General features: G+C 34.7%; 1 protein-coding gene across 4 annotated transcripts in view; it reads left to right on the top strand.

Moving 5' to 3' along the window:
- Nucleotides 1-19,711, top strand: part of ZRANB3 (zinc finger RANBP2-type containing 3) — a 50,089-nt gene that overhangs the window by 19,052 nt on the left and 11,326 nt on the right. For all 4 annotated transcript variants that reach the window (XM_080600744.1, XM_080600743.1, XM_080600746.1 and 1 more), the window contains 11 exons: nt 4,813-4,831; nt 5,799-5,977; nt 8,297-8,528; nt 10,184-10,269; nt 12,827-12,998; nt 13,448-13,576; nt 14,883-15,002; nt 15,699-15,818; nt 16,338-16,517; nt 17,968-18,120; nt 18,673-19,141. In XM_080600744.1, coding sequence (XP_080456870.1) covers nt 4,813-4,831; nt 5,799-5,977; nt 8,297-8,528; nt 10,184-10,269; nt 12,827-12,998; nt 13,448-13,576; nt 14,883-15,002; nt 15,699-15,818; nt 16,338-16,517; nt 17,968-18,120; nt 18,673-19,141 — 1,859 coding nt within the window. The remainder of the gene's footprint in view (nt 1-4,812; nt 4,832-5,798; nt 5,978-8,296; nt 8,529-10,183; nt 10,270-12,826; nt 12,999-13,447; nt 13,577-14,882; nt 15,003-15,698; nt 15,819-16,337; nt 16,518-17,967; nt 18,121-18,672; nt 19,142-19,711) is intronic.

Here is a 19,711-nt window from a genome sequence, read left to right as displayed (position 1 = left end):
TGTCGGAAGACAATGGGATGTGGATGATCAAAATGCTACACAATATTCTGGATGGGTGGCATTCACCAATACGTTATATATTGGTGTTTATATTTCTCCATCTCCCCTGAAAAGTGATGATATCTTTATCTAACAAACAAACAACACCAAAAAAGAAACAAACAAAAAAAAACAAATTTTTTTTTTCCTTTCGTCATTGTAATATCTGTTTATTTTACCCGATGTACATTCATTCTAGGTTTCCATTGAATTCTAATACTTCTCAACTAACGTTGCTTGATTTTGCAGGGCTGTTCAGGAAACTTTATCAATAGCTGCCTAGCAGGAAGAAGTGCACCAGATCCAGCTCTTCCTAATCAGCAGGGTGCTGAGTGTTAGAATCACAGCTGGAAATGTGAATAGTGTCAAGAGGCTATGAAAAGGATCGTTAAAAGCAAAACCTAGAGTCAGCCTTACAGTGTAGGAGCTTAGCAAAGTTCAGGTAAAGCTTATTTATGTTGTGAATCAATTTGCATTTTTCAGTAGCCTAGACAAATGTGCACGAGTGACCAGATAAGTTTCCACTAATTAAAATCTGGATAATGCTTTGTTAAAAATGATAATGTCCAGTATGCTAGTAAATTATTTTTGAAACACGCTGTAAAAAATTGTTCTCTTCTGGTAGGTGTAGAAATAGATCAGTATACAATAAAATCTAGATTAGCTAGAGAGTGGAAATGTGTCAATAGCAACTTTTCTTATGCTAGAATTTAGAGTATTGATGAGAATTCTAATTGCTGCCGTCCTTAATTCTGTAGCTCTTTTAAGCATATAGGTGTTTCTGTGGAATCTCTTTGTATTTGCGCTGCAGAATCAAGGAAGTTAAAACTGTGTTGATCACTTTACCACGTTTATCTTTTAGGAGTGGTTACTACATGGATAAAAAGATGGCAGTTACTTTGTGCTTCCACTCATTTACCAGCAACGAAACTGAGTTTCTATAAATATTTTAAAGCCAGCACTTTTGTCTCTGCTACATAAGAGGTTTCACTTAAGACATACTAATTTGAAGCTAATGAAAGCAGAAGATTCTATGTGCACAACATGAAAATGATTGAAAACAACAAAACAGGACAACTTCCTGTTGTTCTGCAGATATTCAAGTCACTAAAGTTTAAGTGGCTACAGTAAACTAATGAAAAAAAATGTTTAATGGAAAAAACTGTTCCAGTGGTTGACATATTTTTAAGGCTTTTTATTTTGATTGCTCTTTAGCTTTTAATTGTCAGACCAATTCATAAATCACTCTGAATTTCTTCATTTTAGCTTGTTACTCTGGAAAAAAAAAAAAAAAGAGTGAAGGTATAAGTAGTTGGTTCACATATGCCAAAAACCAGTACAATAGGATCTTATATATTCTCACTTTGGTTTCTTAAAATCTGTGGCTCATGTTAACATAGATTTATTGTCTCTCTACAGAAGATGCGTGTCTGAAGTGACATGATGTACGTTTCATTATTTATACAACTCTACTGAAATATAAGTTGATATGCTGAGAAATACTGTATTTGTCAGTATAAGTTGGCAAGGATCATTTGTGTTCTTGTTCTCTTTAACACAATTCCTTACTAGCAGATGCTCAGATGCAACATAATTTGGATATTGCTGTATTTACATATTTGCTCTGTTATTCTTTAGGATTAAACATACTGTATTGTTGAGGAGTGTTTTAGGTTTATTCTTGCGACGCCTCTGCTCTGTAGCAGATTGGTATACTCATTTTCTTACTCATTTTCTTTATTTGTTTAAGGAGTTTAAAAAGTCCTGCAACATTAGGTGGTTGCACATTCCAGCTGATTTCAGACTTCAAACCGTTTTTAAAAAATTATGAATCTCCTGAAAGCAGTTGGCCTCTTAAAGAATCTGCAGGAAAGATGATTTGTTTTCTAAACTGCAGTTGAAGCAATTAACTAAGAGTATTACATGGAAAAAAAAATCAAACCTGACATTATTTTAAAATTACAACTGTGTATTAATTGTCTGCAAATAAATGTCTTCACTTGGCTGCAAATCACAAACATGAAGGCTCCACAGACATGAGTTGCTACTAAAAAATACTCTTTTCCTGCCTTTTTGTAAATCCGTGCGGATTTGGTGGTTTTATTTTATGTTTTCTTTCTTTGGTTTTATCATTCCATCCCTACCAAGTGTGAAGTGAAAAACATCTAAAAATCAGAAAATATATATGGTTAAAGCTGGGGGTGTTGCTGGGGAGTGGGGGGTGTTGTTACAAAGCTATTACACGTAGTTAGTTATTTATAAAAACTGAAGTTATATAAGATATATTTTGAATTACTCTTTTACGTTAGTTGAAAGAAAATGTTGAAATTAGTTGACATTGAATCTGTACTGTCAGGCTGAATGAGTAAACAACAGTATACCACATTTCTCAGAATATCAAATTGTTATCCCGCACGTCATGTCTTGCAAGTCCCTCTGTATGTTGTCTGCCCCAGAACCATGCATTTTGGCCCCATGGCGAAAGGTATGTTATTGGCCACGATCATAGCTGATGGTGCTGCTGCAGGCATTAATCATTAGCGTAAGGTGGCTGGGGTTTGTGCCAAAGAGAGAGCTTCTGTTGTGCTGTTGGGTAGCTGCATGAACTTCCGAGTACCTGACATACAAACACAAAGAAAAGGCAGTTCTGTGCTACTTTAAAAGTTTATCAAAATACAGAATTTTTATATCTTGGTGTGTTAAATTTGGTTATAGATACAGAGACCTGGAAGGCCTCCAGTTTTTTCACAGAAGCAACATTTCATTTGGGTTGCACGGTGCACGGGGTGCATGTCTAGTTATGTGGCATAAGAGTAGGGTGAATTTCAGTTTCCTCAGAAGATGCAGTGGGTGGGAAGACATGGTAAGAAATTCATCCAGAGCAATTCATCAAGACTATTTTTTGTCTATGAGTGAAAGCTCCTGGGGATTAGAAGCCAAAAACCAAGGCAGAAGTCTTGTTTTTTTTCCCTTGAGTCAGGGGGGAAATAAACAGAGTGGCCTGCGAAGTCAGTTCCCTTCTAGAGCTTGAAATATGTTTCTGAGACTTGGTGCTTTCCTGTCGGTAAACGTATATAAATCCTCCAGCACAGTGATGGACTGCATACAGCTGTCAATCTATTGCTGCCATTTGTTTGAGCAACACCACCCTGTGCTATGTTTGCCAGTGGTTTGACTAAGCCCATGCTGTTTGTGTGGCACTGGTAAGAAATGGTGGGAATTATTCTTCCACTTTACGTTTTATGAAAACTTGGAAAATCATACAGTGCTTGAAAAGTTTCCCAGATTAGTTAATATCTGGAAGATTCATCTAATTGCCAATTACTTAACTGAAACCCAAGCAGGTATTGCTATTGAACTCTGACATTTCTTCCGAACTTGCAGAAATTTACACTTTGAGCTTATTTTAGATCTTGCTTCTTAACTCCCGGCATTGATTCTGGTCAGAAAATTCTTTGTAAGCCTATAGTTTTACGCAGTCTGCTGTTGCTACAGGAAAAAAAGGGAATTTAAGTCATCATCTTGCTGCAAGACATATAGGGAGTAGGTTTTTTCCTACTCCTCTTTATTACGTTCACAGGTTTTGCTTGGAATTTGGCTTCCTCTGAATTTGTTGGTGTGTGAATTTAATGTAGTTATTTCGTCTGCTAATTACAAGAGTTAGTACAGACTTTTTTAATTCTTTAGATAATGCTTTCAAATTGGATAGGCTTTATTGTTGTGGTGTTGTTGGTTTTGTTTGCTTTTTTGTTTTTGGTGCTTTTTCTTGTGGTTGTTGTTCTTATTGTTTGTTTTTATTATTTGGATTTTTTTTTCCAGCTTGCATAAGCTTGTAAAATAGCAGAGGTAAAAGTTTGTGAAATAGCTAAGAGCTCAGTTTGTGAAATAGCTCAGGGCAGATGTTTGGAAAGCTGTGGCATTATCCATTTAATGAAACAACTAAATGTCTACCAAATAATCCCATTTGTCCTTCTTTTAGTCTCAAAAAATTTATGAAGAAACTTCTTCTGTGTGCTAGAAGCTCTTAAGTTCCCTAGATCCTATACAAATTAAGAAATGTAAATATTAAGGCAACTTAAAATACCTATAAGAAATTTATATCAAAGATGGCATTTGATATTTAGAAAATGTAAAGCATTTACTAGTTTTGCCTGTAGGCTTTTCATTATTGTCTTTAAATGGAGTAGCATTAACTAAATGATCCAAAATGGAAAAAAATTGAGTTCATTTTCTAATGGATTAGCTAGTACAATTAGGTGAGAATTAGGTGAGAAATAGGTGAGAAGGTGTCTGTTTCTATCTCAAAACAAATGAGGTCGTTCTGGAAATCAGCTTTTTCTAAATCAGTCAGACATATAAACAGTCTTTAATTGTGAAGCAGCAAAACCATTGCTGTTTCCGAAAGACAACAAAACTCAAGATGTACTTGTCAAGCTGAAAATGTCTCTTAAGATTATATGTAATATAGCACTAGACCAAAGCAGCAATTCAACTTCAATGCAAGTTCTTCAGTAATACTAATAAATTGAATATAAAATTGTAGAGTAAGTGGTGTGCTTATTTTTGCATTTATTCCAAAATTTATAGTTAATATCAAAGATGCTGTAGAAAGGAAGTCTACCTTTTTTTTCCACTTGGTGACAGAGGAAATCCTTTGGATTTGGTAAATCCATAACTTAAATTTATAGCAAGCAATTTATAAGTATTGGTTTATATGTTATATTTACTGTTTGTTTCTGCCTTTTTTCCCCTCTCTTCTCATTCCATGCTTAGGTGTATGATTGCTGATGAGGTAAGTGATGTTCCTGTTCCTTTAACACCAGTTTTCTTGTTTTAATGTACTTCATTCAGGTGTGATTTTTCTTGTTTGAGGGATGTGGGCAAAACAGTTGGCAGTGAAGGAAGCCTAATTTGTATGATATTCAGTAGATATTCTGAAAATACCTAATTAAAAAAAAATCTGACACGAGGTTAAGACAAGCTTTGAGAAAGCTTTGAAAGGTACTTTTATTCTATTTAGGCTAAATCTCATGCTGTTAGGTCCTTAAAATCTTAGTGCAGTTTATTTTGATTTTTATTTTTAGCACTTTATAATTGTACAGATAGCTTTTTTTAATGGATTAGGAGACATTTGTGTACCAAAGAGAGATGTGCCTTCCAAAGAAGAATTTTCCTAACAACAAGGACCAAGTACTATTAATTAAATTCATGACTGTATACATTTTCAAGTATATGAATTTATTCCGTATTAGGGAAATTTGAGTGCAGAATTTCTTACTACAGAAAAAAGCATTTTTGTAATAGGGTATAATCATTATTATATTTTATATTAATTGACACATTTTCAATATAAAATCTTATTGAAAACCTCAAGAAAGAATTATCTTTCCTTTGAGTAGTCTTTTTAAAATGCTTTTGGCAGCTTAACAAGTTGAAGAGTTTGATTACCCTTATAGTCTATACTACTAAAGCAATGAGTAAAAAACCTTCTGAAATCAATGGAAATGCTTTTTTAGCTTTAATGAGCTAGCCAAATATGCAATATGTATTAATCCTGTTAAAGAGAAGTATCTTTTTTCATGAAAGATTATCTGTAGTAACAAATTGACAATTAAATATATACTATGAAACTAACTCTTTGGTTTTGTTTTCTGTATCTGGTTTATTTTTTGCAAAATAGAGAGGCTCTGGAGACTTGAGTGTGTTTTCTGAGCTCAGACTTCTTTTTTTTTTTTTTTTTTTTCCTTTCCTTTTCCTAGATGGGTCTAGGTAAAACAATTCAAGCAATTGCCATTTCCTACTACTACAAAAAGGAATGGCCTCTCTTAATCGTAGTGCCTTCATCTCTGAGATACCCTTGGGTTGATGAGATGGAGAAGTGGATTCCAGAACTTTCTCCAGATGATATTATCATCATTCAGAACAAAACCGATACTGGGTGAGTAACGTTCATTAGTCTTCTATGGAAAGGCTTGTTTCGTTCTGTGACCTGATTGCAGTATATATGTGAAAAAGGTACAGTATATATTATGGCCATAATGGAAGGTAAGGATTCCAGCAAAATAAAAGATATTTAAATTAGGTGCTATATCTTTCAGTTGAGAGTTGGAATTATGGTTGTTTCTCATCTCCTTTGAAATGGAGAGGTCTGATTGTACAGTAGCAAGGGTTGCCTGCTTAAAATTTGGTTACTTGAGTGTGTCTCTCATTGAACATATTCAGTTCTATGTCAACTCTGTTGAATTAGGTGGGATTTGTTAGTCTCTGTAAAACAGCTTGAGCACGTTTTTTGCAAACTTCTGGTATGCATTATAAAATAAGGAAGTAATTACCATTAATATTCTATTTAGTGCACTGACAAAATTTAGAAGTTAAAATAAGTATCTCTAAGTGACTGCAAAGCTCCTTGTGACCTGAGTTTTCTATCTTTAGACTTAATAGCATAAATTCATCAGCGTGTGACTACAAGTCTAGGGTGCTATTAGAATAACTCTCCTATTGTGAGGAAATACTGAATTACAAGGGTATTTTTTTAGTCTCTTTTACTGTAAATGACGTGGTTGATTTCATGGGAATGTCTAGATATTGTCCTAAAACTTCTGGATATAGAAGATTGATCTCCGTGTTTTCAGAGGAGTATCAGAAAGTGACTTGACTGCCAAGACATGCTAAGACAGTAACTTGGAACCTTCTTTGTGGTAACAGCATAAATCCAACTGGAAATATGTTTAAAAGCTTAATCAACGGATAGTTGTTACTGATAGTCAAAATATAACTTTCTCATAGGAACATAGGAAATAAAATAAAGATCTAATAAGCCTATTTTTTTTAGCTCTTCAACTAAAAAGCACACAAACTCCATGCTTATAGTTCTGAATATAGAAAGGAGAAATGTGGAATAAGGGTAAATAAGGGTAAATGATGACAAAAAGTAAGTAAGTGGCAAACAGAATTCTGTTCATTTTATCTTTTGAGTTTTTTTTAAAAGGAGTAGACCTTAACCATTATTACTTATTTTTGTTTGCAACAAGAAAAGAGGAAAAATAAGGCTTTCTGTTTAACCCCCAAGAAGCTTCATAGCTGTAAGTGAGGTAGCTCTTGAGCTAATTAATTTTTTTTTTTAATTTGCAAGAAAATGCAAAAACAGAGCAGCTACACTTGGTTTGTACTTTGGGAAATTGTGCTTCTCTGTGTTCAGCCTTTGATTTCTCTCAGTTCAATACTTTGCTTTTCTTCAAAACTTCAACAGTGAAATTTAGTGCTTGAACGTTGTTTAACTGCTTAATGTGAACAGGTTAAAATATACTCAGGAATCAGTTCAGGGTGTCAACATTTCTAACTACATTTGAAAGGAGATATTTCTTGAATCAACTGTTTCAACTAATAATAAACAATTTTATTTCTGATTTCTTTTCCTCCATGCTCCACAGAGGAGGTGAAATCCTTGTTTTTCTGGTTGCTGCATTTATCTACGCAGTAGCAGCCAGAGGGTGCAATGTGTTGGCCACAGTGCCGGTACTCTGACCGTTGCCTCTCCCTCCATATCCAGAAGCATGAATATGCACATGCATGTACTTTCTTCCTCATAAGTACTGTAATAAAATTCCACTTAGTGGATTGTTTTTTGATCCATTGCTACTGGGGAACAAATAAAAATCATGCCAGCAGAGCAGTAGCATCTGACAGATGGACAGACCAGCTAAGACTCGAGTTCTGGTAACTTGTTTGTCTAACAACTTTAACTGTTCGTGTGTTGCTCAAAGGCTTCTGAAGGGCCACAGTGCTCTCTAGTGATTTTAAAAACAATTCATGCCTTGGGCCTGGGTATGTTCTTATATGTATAGTAAGAAATTATTTTCAAATACTTGTTTGTTTTTTTTTAAAAAAAAGTCCTTAACCCACAAAGATTTTTTCATTGTATTTTCTACCCCTGTTTCTTTGATGAGGGCAAGTGAGAGAAGGGCATGGTATTATTTAGCTGCTCATTTCACACAACAGTGTCTTCTGAAAATAGGTATGAAATGTGTGTGATTTAGAAGTGTCAGATGCTAGATTTTTTTTAAATGAAAAGCATGTATTATTAGCCAACCTGACAGCTTACTAATTAACCAATCTAAAAGGTATCATACATACCTTCTTAAAAAAAAATCAGCTTTAGTTTAATTAGTCTAGTTAATTTAGTTTAATAATTCCTTTGCTATATTAATTTTCCTACAATAAAAATTTACTGAGACAACTTCTGGATTTTCTCTTCTAGGAGAATATCAACCAGCAAAGTGACGATTCTGGGGTATGGCCTGTTAACTTCTGATGCCCAGACTTTAGTAGACACTTTATACAAGCAGAACTTCAAGGTAGTTGTGATTGATGAATCACACTACATGAAATCCAGAAATGCCACCCGCAGCAAGATCTTGTTGCCAATTGTGCAGAAAGCTGTTAGAGCTATTCTTCTTACTGGAACTCCTGCTCTAGGAAGACCTGAAGAGGTATTTGGCATGCTGTGTTTTTTTAGGGATAGTATCACTAATGAGTGTACAATTTTGTAATTTTCTTGAATATGTACAATTATATGCATTAGAAAATAAAGCAATTCACAAGCTACATTAGGAAGCACAAATGAGAAAGTAAAAAAAAGTGTTCTTTAATTTGATTGTATTGATGTTTTACAAACTCATTTTAGGCTTATGCACAGGTGACTTGGGTCTGTTTCTTATAAGAAATTAATCTTTCTCATAACAGACCAGACTGTTGGGTGAAATAGAAAATAGAGGGCTTGAGGAGAGAACTGTTTGTTTCTACTGGGCAAGAGAATCCTTGGTAGACACAAATTTGCATTAAGTCTTCTGTATCCTCATCTGATATAGGCAGTAATTTGTTTCTCTCTGGTCTTTTTGTTATTGCTAACATTCACTTATAGCAAAATTTTGCTATAGCAAAAGTGGAAAAAATCTATCTAGTGCTAGTTGCTATCCAGAATTATGAGTTTTCCTTGATGGAAGATCAATTTATGGAACTGGGGAGAAGCAAATTAGAAACAAAAATCTCTTGGATTTTATACTGAACCCAAGAAACTTTTTTTTTTAATCAAATGTAGAAATAAATGGAGTATAGGATCTAATTTTGTATCAAGGCAACTTAGAGGGCTTAAAATAAATATTTGTGCATTTCATAGAATCACAGAATCATTAAGGTTGGAAAAGCCCTCCAAGATCATCTGGTCCAACCATCCCCCTACCACCAATGTCACCTGCTAAACCATGTCCCTAAGCACCAGGTCCAACCTTTCCTTGAACACCCCCAGGGACGGTGACTCCACTGCCTCCCTGGGCCTCCCATCCCAATGCCTGACTGCTCTTTCTGAGAAGAAATGTTTCCTCATTTCCAACCTGAACCTCCCCTGGTGCAATTTGGTTGGAAGGGACCTCTGGAGATCATCTAGTCCAAAAATATACGGTAGATTTAAGAGGATAACAGGGAAAGACAGTTACAGAGAGCCTTCCAGACTACTGCTGTCTTGATGTCTTCTCTGCGCTCCCTTAACAATGGGTCTTGGATCTAGTTATCATCGTTGAATCCAGAAAGTTTTAACAGTAAAACAGTTTGTAAGTTAGGATTCTTTCTGGTTAAGGTTGTCGAAACTGTTCCCGCCCCGTTACTCAGCTGTGAAAAAAGGTATGGAATTTCTGGTCCGTAATGACACCATCCTTTTTTTAAAGTAGAACTTAATACATGAAAATCCCACTCATTCTTTTACATAAACAGGACACTGCTTACCACTTCAGCGCATTGAATGCCTGCAATGATGCTTTGCAGAAGTTTATGTACCTGGCAAATCACACATATTTTGTTATTAGGAAGAATATTTTCTTGTCCTTGTTTTCTTGTTCAGTTTGTCTTTTCCAAGTCTCCAACGCCGCTGTGGTGTTCAGGGTACTCTGCTCTTTGAGGGCTTCATACAGCAGTCCCGCCTGAAGACATGTGCATAGCCTTAAGGAATGTCCTTTGCTTATGTGCTGAGGTAGTTATTTTCTGTGCAACTGCTGAATGTAAGCTTAACACAATAATCACGTAATAAGTGAGAATTATTTCTGAATAGTCTTACATTTGCAGGCAATTTGTCACTGTCACTTTTTTTATACAGCTTTTCATGCAGATTGAGGCACTTTTTCCAAAAAGATTCGGAACTTGGAATGAATATGCCAAGAAATACTGCAATGCTCGTCTCAGGTATTATTGTACTTGTCCTTTTGTTTTCTTATTAAGTGTCTTTGAGTGTCTTTGATTTTCTTCTCATGTGAAATGAGAGAATCAATAAATAGTATCTCTATTGCTGTATCATACCATTATGTTTGGAGACTTAGGGTCAGATAACATCTCCTCCATCAAAGAGAATTAGGGACCTTGCAGAGGAAAAGTATAAATATATATTTTGTACAAACGCAGAAGATAGCTTGGCTTCCACACAGGTTTTGTTGTCAGTGTTTAGAAAGATCTGGGGAGAGGATTAAATTGACAGAAGACTTTAGTTAAGAAAGAAATTGGAAGCTATTAAAGTTTGAGAGAAAGTGTAAGTGCCAACATTCTGTTAAGTAAAATGATTTCCAAATTTACCGTTGTTAGTATGAAATCTATAGGTTTTACCTTTAGAGCTAGTGTTTCAGTTAAAGCTGAAACTTGAGTTTTTGATTGTCAGTCCTTTATGCATATAATGTAATAATTTACATCTCTTTTTATTATGGGATCCAAACTTTTTGCTATCCCTTAACACTTGGGGAAAAGAAGACCGTATATGGTAAAAGGAGATAAAGGTATAAAATTCCCCAGGGCCTGGTAGTGTGTTTGTAGTTCAGTTTGAGGGTTTGAATATGGGCATTGTAGGTTCTTGTCCACTACCTTGTCTCCTATTTGCTAGGTAGCACTGCTCTTTACACTTCTTTCAAATGCGTTCCTAATGAAATTTTAACCCATTTTTATCCCTTGCATCTTTCATGTGTTTTTATGTTTCATGTGCTTAAAATCATTAACTTCATGAGTACCCGTTCCCCTCTGCTTGCTTCCCTCAGCTTTAGTTTAATGATCAGTTTCTCTAGGTACATTCTAAAATAGAGGGAGCAGAAGAAGTTCTGATATGAAATGCTTAGCTTTACCCATCTGAATCTGTTTTGCAACCTGGAATGAAAGAAGTTTTGAGAAGAGAAGAACCTTTACAAAAATATCTACAATTTTGCATATATTCAAAACAGTAGATTTTGTCAGTGAAATTGGCTAGCATTTAGATTTATTTTTTACAGTAATAATTACACAGTTTCTTTTTCATATAGTCTGGTATTTTTTTCCCCTCCATCATATGTGTTTTATCAGCATTAAACTTCTAATAACAAGGAAGAGTGCTGCCTAATTTTCAGACAGAGAAAAGCTATTTTTTCCATGGTGTTTTGACTGAATGCATGTGTAATTTTCACACCACAAGTGTGCGTGGGTACAGCATGGTTAACTACTCAATCATAGATGATTATCTTATTTTTGGAATGCCATAAATGTAATAAAAATCAAGTTCAGGGTTTGGCAAACTCTCAATAAAAAACTTTGTCTTAATGACTGAAACAAAACATCCTGTGGTAATAAACTTGATAAGATTGTTTTATGCAGAACTTCCTGTGAAAATGTTTTTTTGACTTAAGTGTTCACAGACACCTGTTTCTAAAGATGAGGTCCAAAGTATTTCTGTGATTTTTTTCAGCTAACATTTCTTATATCTGCAACGCTCAAGTTGGAGGGAGGAACCCTTTCTAAGGACAATCATATAAATAGATTACAGAAGGCAGGCGAGCAAAAGATGTAGCTGTCATCCCTCTGTGCAGCATTTTAAGTGAGCTACGTCATTACTTTTGCAGTGCAGAAATGAGTCCCTCAGCTCCGTTCAGAACTGATCATAGGCAGCCAATGAAATACTGTTGATAAGCTCAGTAAGGCTTAAAATTCTTTAATTTTTTTTAAATAATTTTTACCAGTGGAATTAAGTGCTTGCAATGTGCTCTTCTGTCTTGGAAAATGCCACCTGGGCTTTTCTCTAAAGCCAGCAAAATCTGTCGTACTATTTTTTTTTTTATATGTTGACAATATTGACACTGAAAAGCTGTTATTTCTGCTGCAATGTGTCCTTGAAAGCAACAAAAGAAAGAAAAAGGAACAATAATTTAGTAATTTCATTCTCTGTTTCAACCTTTAGCTTTTTAAACTTAAACCTACTTCCTCTATTTAGCCTTTTTCATTAAATAGCATTGCGTTTAAAACAGGAAGCTGGCTGTAACTAGCAGGGAATTCTCAGGAGAAAACAAAGAAATATTAACAGTGATATTTGCAGCATTTTTGACAGTTTCCTCTATCATTTGTTCCCCCCTATAATATAATAAAGAGCATTCTTACTGTGGTATATTCTTTTCATTAGTCCCTTGAAAGAAGAGTTTTAAAATGATATCTGGAGCTTCTGCTTCTCATACAAAGGGAAGTGTAGCTGGGATGAGATTGTGTACATCTGATGGGTAGTCAGGCCTGCAGGTAGCAATATCTGCTGGCAAATTGAAAAAGCTCTGGCTTCAGTGTTGGAAAGAATCAGAGAGAAAGCGATCATCTCTCCAGTGTAACCAGGAACACTGAGTGCTGCTATCCTCCGTGCCTTCATATCTAACAGTGTGTTTTTAAATTCATTATGTACTGAAAGTTTCTTTTGGATTTGGAAGAGCCAGTTTTCACCCTTAATGTTGATTTTTATTTAATTTTCCAGATTTTTTGGTAAAAGAGCTCAATGGGACTGTAGAGGAGCTTCAAATTTAGAAGAATTGCATCAGCTTTTAAGAGAAATTATGATCAGAAGACTCAAGAATGATGTTCTAACTCAGTTGCCTCCCAAAGTTAGGCAACGTATTCCATTTGACCTCCCACAAGCCACAGCTAAGGTATATTTTCCACTTAGTGCTGCAAACCACATTTGTTAGTAATGTCTATAAATTTTATATATGTGTGTGTGTATATATATATGCATATATATAAATATAATATGCATATAAATAGATATATTCACATATTCTTTGTAACTAAATATATAGCATAGCATCTGTATTATTCTTTTTAAAATAGGTGAAGAACATGAATATGCTACTTTTTGTCATCAAATAATTATAAAATATACCCTAATTTTAATACAGTCTTCTTCCTTTCTGTCTTCCTTTCCATTAGATTTTGAATCCTGCTATTACTTTTAGCCAAATTTGATAGTTCTCATAAGTACTCAGTTCCTAAATGTTTCATGCAAATCAATATTGTGGTAGAGAATGCTCTGTACTGTCTAAACTGTCTATAAATTACTTGTACATCTATCTAACCACTGATCTCTTCTGCCACTTAGAATTTGAATGCTACTTTTGCAGAGTGGGAGAAATTAATGAGAAACCTGAATTCAGGTGCCAATGAAAGCCACTTTGTTGAAGTCATGAGTCTAATCACACGCATGTATAAAGAAACAGCCATTGCCAAGGTAAGCATGGAAGTATTTTTTTTAAAATACATTTAAATTTTTCAGTGTGGTTTAACTTAATAAAATCAGTTGTGTCGGCTTCTCCTAGACTAGGAATGTGCTGAAGGCGGGTACTTCAGCGATGTATCTGTGTGTTGGCAGCTGCTGCAGCTGATCCAGTTGGCATGTGGTACAGGATGATGCTGATGGAGCCCTTATGCAGACTGTGCTCTGCCAGTACTGGTTCTCTCCATGGATAAACAAAAAGAATAATCCGCTCTAGCTAGTCTCTGTTTTAACAGATGGAGTCCCCTGTTCTGTATTTTCCTCCTATACTTAAGATGTGAGAAAAAACAAGTTAATAACCAGAAGTCCTACATGCTTACTTTTTAACATGTTATCAGGTTTCTTTATGCTAATCTGTTTTTAGAAAAGGATATTTAAAAAGAAATAAAAGTTCTGCAGGCTGCTGTATCAGTAAGAACAGAGACTGACTACTTGAAATTTTTTCTTAAATTTTCTACTTATCTTAAAGATATTACTGTGGTTGTGTTGCTATTTCTTCCCTACTGTTTTTATTCTCTCCCCTGTCACTGTCAACCCATTTTTAGACAGAAAGTTGAAAGAGGAAAACGAAAAAAGTCAGAGGACTGCTACTGTGGGTATTGCATTAACTATTGATATTGATCTTGATAAAATCTTATTAGTTACTATTACCTATTAGATCTTACTAGTTACCATCGATAAATCTTATTAGTAACTGACATTATTTTAATAGTTGTTATAAAAGATATTGAAAATGATATTTGACACAAAAGAATTCTATGAATGTTTAAACAGGCAAATGCTAACATTTTGTGATTGCAGTGTCATGAAAGTATCAAAACTATTTTTTCTGTTTTGATGCATGGCTTTATGGGTGCAGATACAGATGTTCTCATTAAGCAATGTCTTATCTATGTTTGGACAGAAATTAGGAGGTTTATTTTAGTATGGTTTGAAACACCAGATAATGGTGTCATAACTAAAAGCATTTTTATTTGCATCTTAATCTGAAAGTGCCATCTAACTGTGTGATCTTTTGAGGATGAGGGTTTTTTCTCTAAAGAAAGGAAATAGGTTTCACTATTAAGACATAAATTTGTGGTACTTCTTAATACAATTTGAATAGTGTAATAATTACTGTTCCATAAAGTCTTAAATGGACAACAAAAAACATGGACACTCACCTTTTCATTTCAAAAGAAATTAAAAGGCATTAAAGTAAAAACTGTCTTCTTGAATGTTTTATGTGTTAAACTAATGAAAACATACTCTTTTACTCCAGGCAGGAGCAGTAAAGGACTATATCAAAATGATGCTTGAAAATGACAAATTGAAGTTTCTAGTTTTTGCTCACCACTTAAGCATGCTTCAAGCCTGTACAGAGGCAGTTATAGAAAATAAGGTAATGATTTATTAAATGCGCACTCGTTTAATTTCAGACTTCACAAATACACAACAACTGTGTTTGAACTGAGTAGAACTACATGGAATTTAAGGAGTTTAAGTGTATACAGGTCAGTGCCACTGGATTAAAAGGACTGGGGGGTTTTCAAGAGCTGTTTTATACATGAGGATAATGTAAACACTCTTATCTGGTATGATACTTCATTATTGAATTGATGTTGTAGGCAGTTGTTTCCCAAGGTTTTTTTTTACCAATATGCTTCTGTCTACTTTGTTTTTTCTCTGTTTAATTCAAAGCAATAAAAATGTCTACAAACCACTTTCATGTTATTGGTCATAGACTCTCAACCATTGCTAGGGAACAGTGCATAACTGTGCTATTTAATATTAAGCTAGTATTTTGCAAGTGCTTAGAATTTTAATCAATCACGTCAGGCAAATTGCAGGTTCTGGGGAGCATTCCACTTCAAGAGTCTGGTCACTCTGTCTTCTGTAAATAAGGAGTGCTGAGTTGTAACTTTTCCAGATAAACAGGCTTAATTGTAGATCAAAAGGCAAAAAGCTAGAGGTACCCCTGTCCCCATGACTGAAATAAAACAGATGTTTTCCGATTTGTATCGGGAGACAGAGGGTGATTGGATCAAAAAATGAACAGGAATGATTTCATTTTTGTCTCTATTATAATATGTTACAGGTTCGCTACATACGGATAGATGGAAGTGTTCCTTCTGCAGAAAGAATACATCTTGTTAATCAGTTTCAGAAGGATCCTGATACACGAGTTGCTATTTTGAGTATTCAGGCAGCCGGTCAGGTAGGATTTAAAAAAAAAAAGGAAGTATGTGAAATAAGAAACTTCGAGAATAAATACTGATGTCACTTGATGACTGAAGTTATTTGCTTGAAGGCAGTTCGTAGAGTATATCTTTTGGAGACACGTGTATTCATTTTTTTTTAACTATAATCATGTTAACTGTTTTAACCCTCCATTAAAATTACATGAGTAAAATCAAGATAAGCAGCAGCATCTTGTGCTTGAATAATTAGTAAAAACAAAACAAAAAAACACACTCCATTTTCTCTCTTAAAGTATCAGATTAATAAGTAACATTTATTTCTGTAATGAAAAGCACTATGCAGTCTTTGTACAATATTGGAGTGTTTATTGAATCTTATTAGTATCTACGTGAGGGTCAAGGAAGAAATCAATGTAGAGGGCCCATCTCCTGTCCCCATGGTCCCCCTTATTAACATGTAAAAATGTTCTGTGCAGCATGTAGCTTTGTGTGGAGAATTTTTTTCTAAAATTTATCTACTTGCTTATTTTGATTAGGGTTTAACTTTCACTGCTGCTACTCACGTTGTGTTTGCTGAATTATATTGGGATCCAGGCCATATTAAGCAGGCAGAAGACAGAGCACACCGAATTGGGCAGTGCAGTTCTGTGAATATTCACTTCCTTATTGCAAAAGGAACATTGGATCCTCTTATGTGGGCAATGCTGAATCGCAAGGTATGTGTGGAACAGAACCAAATAACCAGGAACTCACTGTGTTTAAAATACCACTTAAGTGAGAGTAGCAAATAACATTTTTGTTTGTCTAGAGCACTGTTCTAGTATAAGACAAATCAACAGACCAGGAATTGCTAATTATCAAAATGACTGTCTGTTATGAATTAGTGTTTCCTGTCTTTTGCTCTCCATTTAAGGTTGAAAGATAAATAACTCTTTGCTAAGGTGAATGGGATAGTTCACACTTATTGTTTTGTCTTTCTTCTAGCTTTTTATTGCTCTGCTTGCTCAATTTATAATTTTAAGGTTTTCTGTGCAGTCATAACAGCTAGAGATTTTTTATTATTATTATTGAGTGAATGTTATACCTTTCTAACTTCATTTCTGAGAGACAGGAGCATTCCCAAATAACATTTCTTAATCTCACCCAAGGTTCAAGTAGTCTTACTTTCTTGTCGTCAGGTATTACCCAGTTGTTTTAGGAAGGTTAGTTCCACATTCTACATTATTTCATTATTTGGAAGATCTTCACAGGACTAAAAGTCATTTAGCTGTTTTGCTTTTGTGACCTTCTATAACCTTTGATGCCATTTATTATGTGTCTTGCTTTGATAGCTGAGGTGTGTTAGGGTGTCAGCTCTCGTCTTCTGACAGTTCCAGAGGTGTAAAGCTAGAAAGAGAATAGCCTTTTAAACTCTAATTGTCAGAACGTAATGAGATTGTGGTTATGCAGTTTCTTCTGATGCAAATGCCAGTTAAGTGCTCTATTCCAATTTGTGGCAATTCATTCTTGCATTTGGCTACCCCTTTGTTGGAGTGGTGCAATTGCTTCTGTCCATATTGTTATTATATTGAGAAACTGATAACCATTTTTTGTCAACATGTTCCTCTGCTGCTGGAAAGTAGTCACAGCTGACAGAATCCAGGAACTGCAAACTGTATTTGAGATTCAGTTGGGGAATGAAACTCTATTCTAATTCCTGTAGGTACCTCTGAAAAATCCGAAAGTCACTCCAGTACATTAAGAGTCTTCTCCTTAAACATGGCACAGATGGGTCTCAGTAATTCAACAACTATTTACTGTACAAGAGTTCAATCACTAAAGTGCTGCTTTCAATTAATACTGCCTTTGGCTCCATGTACTAAGCAACACGTGTAAAGACAGTAGGGGGAAGAGACACACACAATGTATATTTTCTAACTTCAGTAAGTACTGACGTTTTATGTGTCACATGTTAGATATGCTACTTATTCTTGCAGAAAATATGACTTTTGATTAGGACAACTGGAAGAAGAATAGTTTTAACTGAAGTTATGTTGAGTTACTACAGATTTTCTCACTTTTGTCTTGTGAACTTGGTTTAACATTTGTAATGAGTGCATTTAGATAACTAAATTTGTTCCAACGTGTGAATTCCTCAGAACTTTTATGCAAGTCTTCTTTCTGCAGGCCAAAGTTACAGGCAGCACCTTGAATGGCAAGAAAGAGAGAATGCAAGCTGAAGAAGGTGATAAGGAGAAATGGGATTTTTTGAGTTTTGCTGAAACTTGGACCCCAAATGAAATTCTAGAAGATACCCAAAATGAAGTTCTATTTACGCATGTAAGACTCAAAATTTAGGTTTTTCAGTATTCTGTCATTTAAAAAAAAAAAACATTATAGCCATTGCTTACCTAAGCTTTGTGTGCACTGCAGATTTTACTAGTGGAGAAACACTAAATGAGTGGGAAAAATATAACGTGAGTTTTGTTTCAAAAAGTTAGTGAAGTTGGAGAAAATCATTTGTTGGGCATAAATGTCACCTACAGGTTTTGCATAGGTCCTTATGTTATCTTTTATGTGGTTGACTCACCTTCAGTCTGATAAGAGCATGTCATTTCCGTTTAAAGCACAGCTTAATTAATAGCCAATTAAATTCTGTATGGTTATTTTGAAAGCAATGTTTAAAAGTCTTTCTTTGTAATAGGCATAATCAGAAAAAGGCACGCAGCATATCAATTGTCATTGTTTTCAGAATTTTGTTAAGAATAATGAAAATGATTTTTACAAAACAGAAGAACAATGTAATAACTTCAAAGAAAAAAACAATAATTTTGGCCAATTCTGATGCTGTAAATATGAGATGGGTTTACATATTTCTTTCTTCTTTCCTAGTTTGAAAAGGAAAGACAGCATGACATACGTTCCTTCTTTTCCCCCAAATCCTCCTCTGAGAAGAAACGCAAAATATTTTCAGGTAGTGAATCATTAAATATTGATCCAGAATCTTTTGAAGTCGCAAAAGAAGAGGATGCAGAGAAGAGCAGTGAAAACCTGGATTCTACAAAACTAAGTGACGTGGATACAATTTGTCATGAAAGTACGTCTGGACGTGAAGCTAAAAGAGCAAGAAGCATAAGTGGATCTACTCCAGTCAGCTCCAGTAAGAAAAAGAAAAAATCTTTAATTGGAGAAAAGTCCACTTTGTTTACAGAAAAAAATGCTGAAGTCCTTCCTTGTGGCTCAAACACTTCAACCAAAAGCACAGCTTTAAGTAAAGTTTGGCACTGTAGTGCTTGCACTTACAGCAATAACGAATTACTTCCTTACTGTGAAATGTGCAGTTGCCCTCAGAACAGTAATGGTAAGTGACCCATGCTGTAGAGAAAGTATGCATTCTTCATTCCAGTTGTGATTAGTTTCAGAAAATAAAGTATTTTTAAATATATGAATATACACAGTTACAGGCAAACTGTGAAGAATATCTTTACGTGAATAGATAGATACCTGCTAAGTGATCTTTCTTAATTTTGCTTTTCCTGAGGATTTTTTGTGTTATTCTAATTTGAAACAAATAGAGACTTCAGCTGAAAGTTAACAAGATACGGATAGAGTGAGCAAGAATATACATTTTGTTTTCTTTGCAGCAAATGTATCTTTCCTCTGCAAAGGTTTATGATTATTCTGAATCCAATTAAATGGTAAGGCTTTTCACTGCTTGTCAAAACTAAATGATGTAGCATAGATGTTTTTATTAACTTGGGTATTGTATAGTTATCATGGGAGCCATTGCCTGGAAAATATAGCATTTCTCACTCCAACAGATCAGAATAAATATCTTTTATTAAATTTATTTATGCTATCTGGGAACTTATTAAAACATATTTATAAATCTATCCCCATATTTGCAATTTAAATTGCAAAGAAAGGAGTA

This window comes from Anser brachyrhynchus (assembly GCF_964034855.1).
Source record: "Anser brachyrhynchus genome assembly, chromosome: 7".
NCBI lineage: Eukaryota > Metazoa > Chordata > Aves > Anseriformes > Anatidae > Anser > Anser brachyrhynchus.
This window is presented reverse-complemented; position numbering and strand designations above follow the sequence as displayed.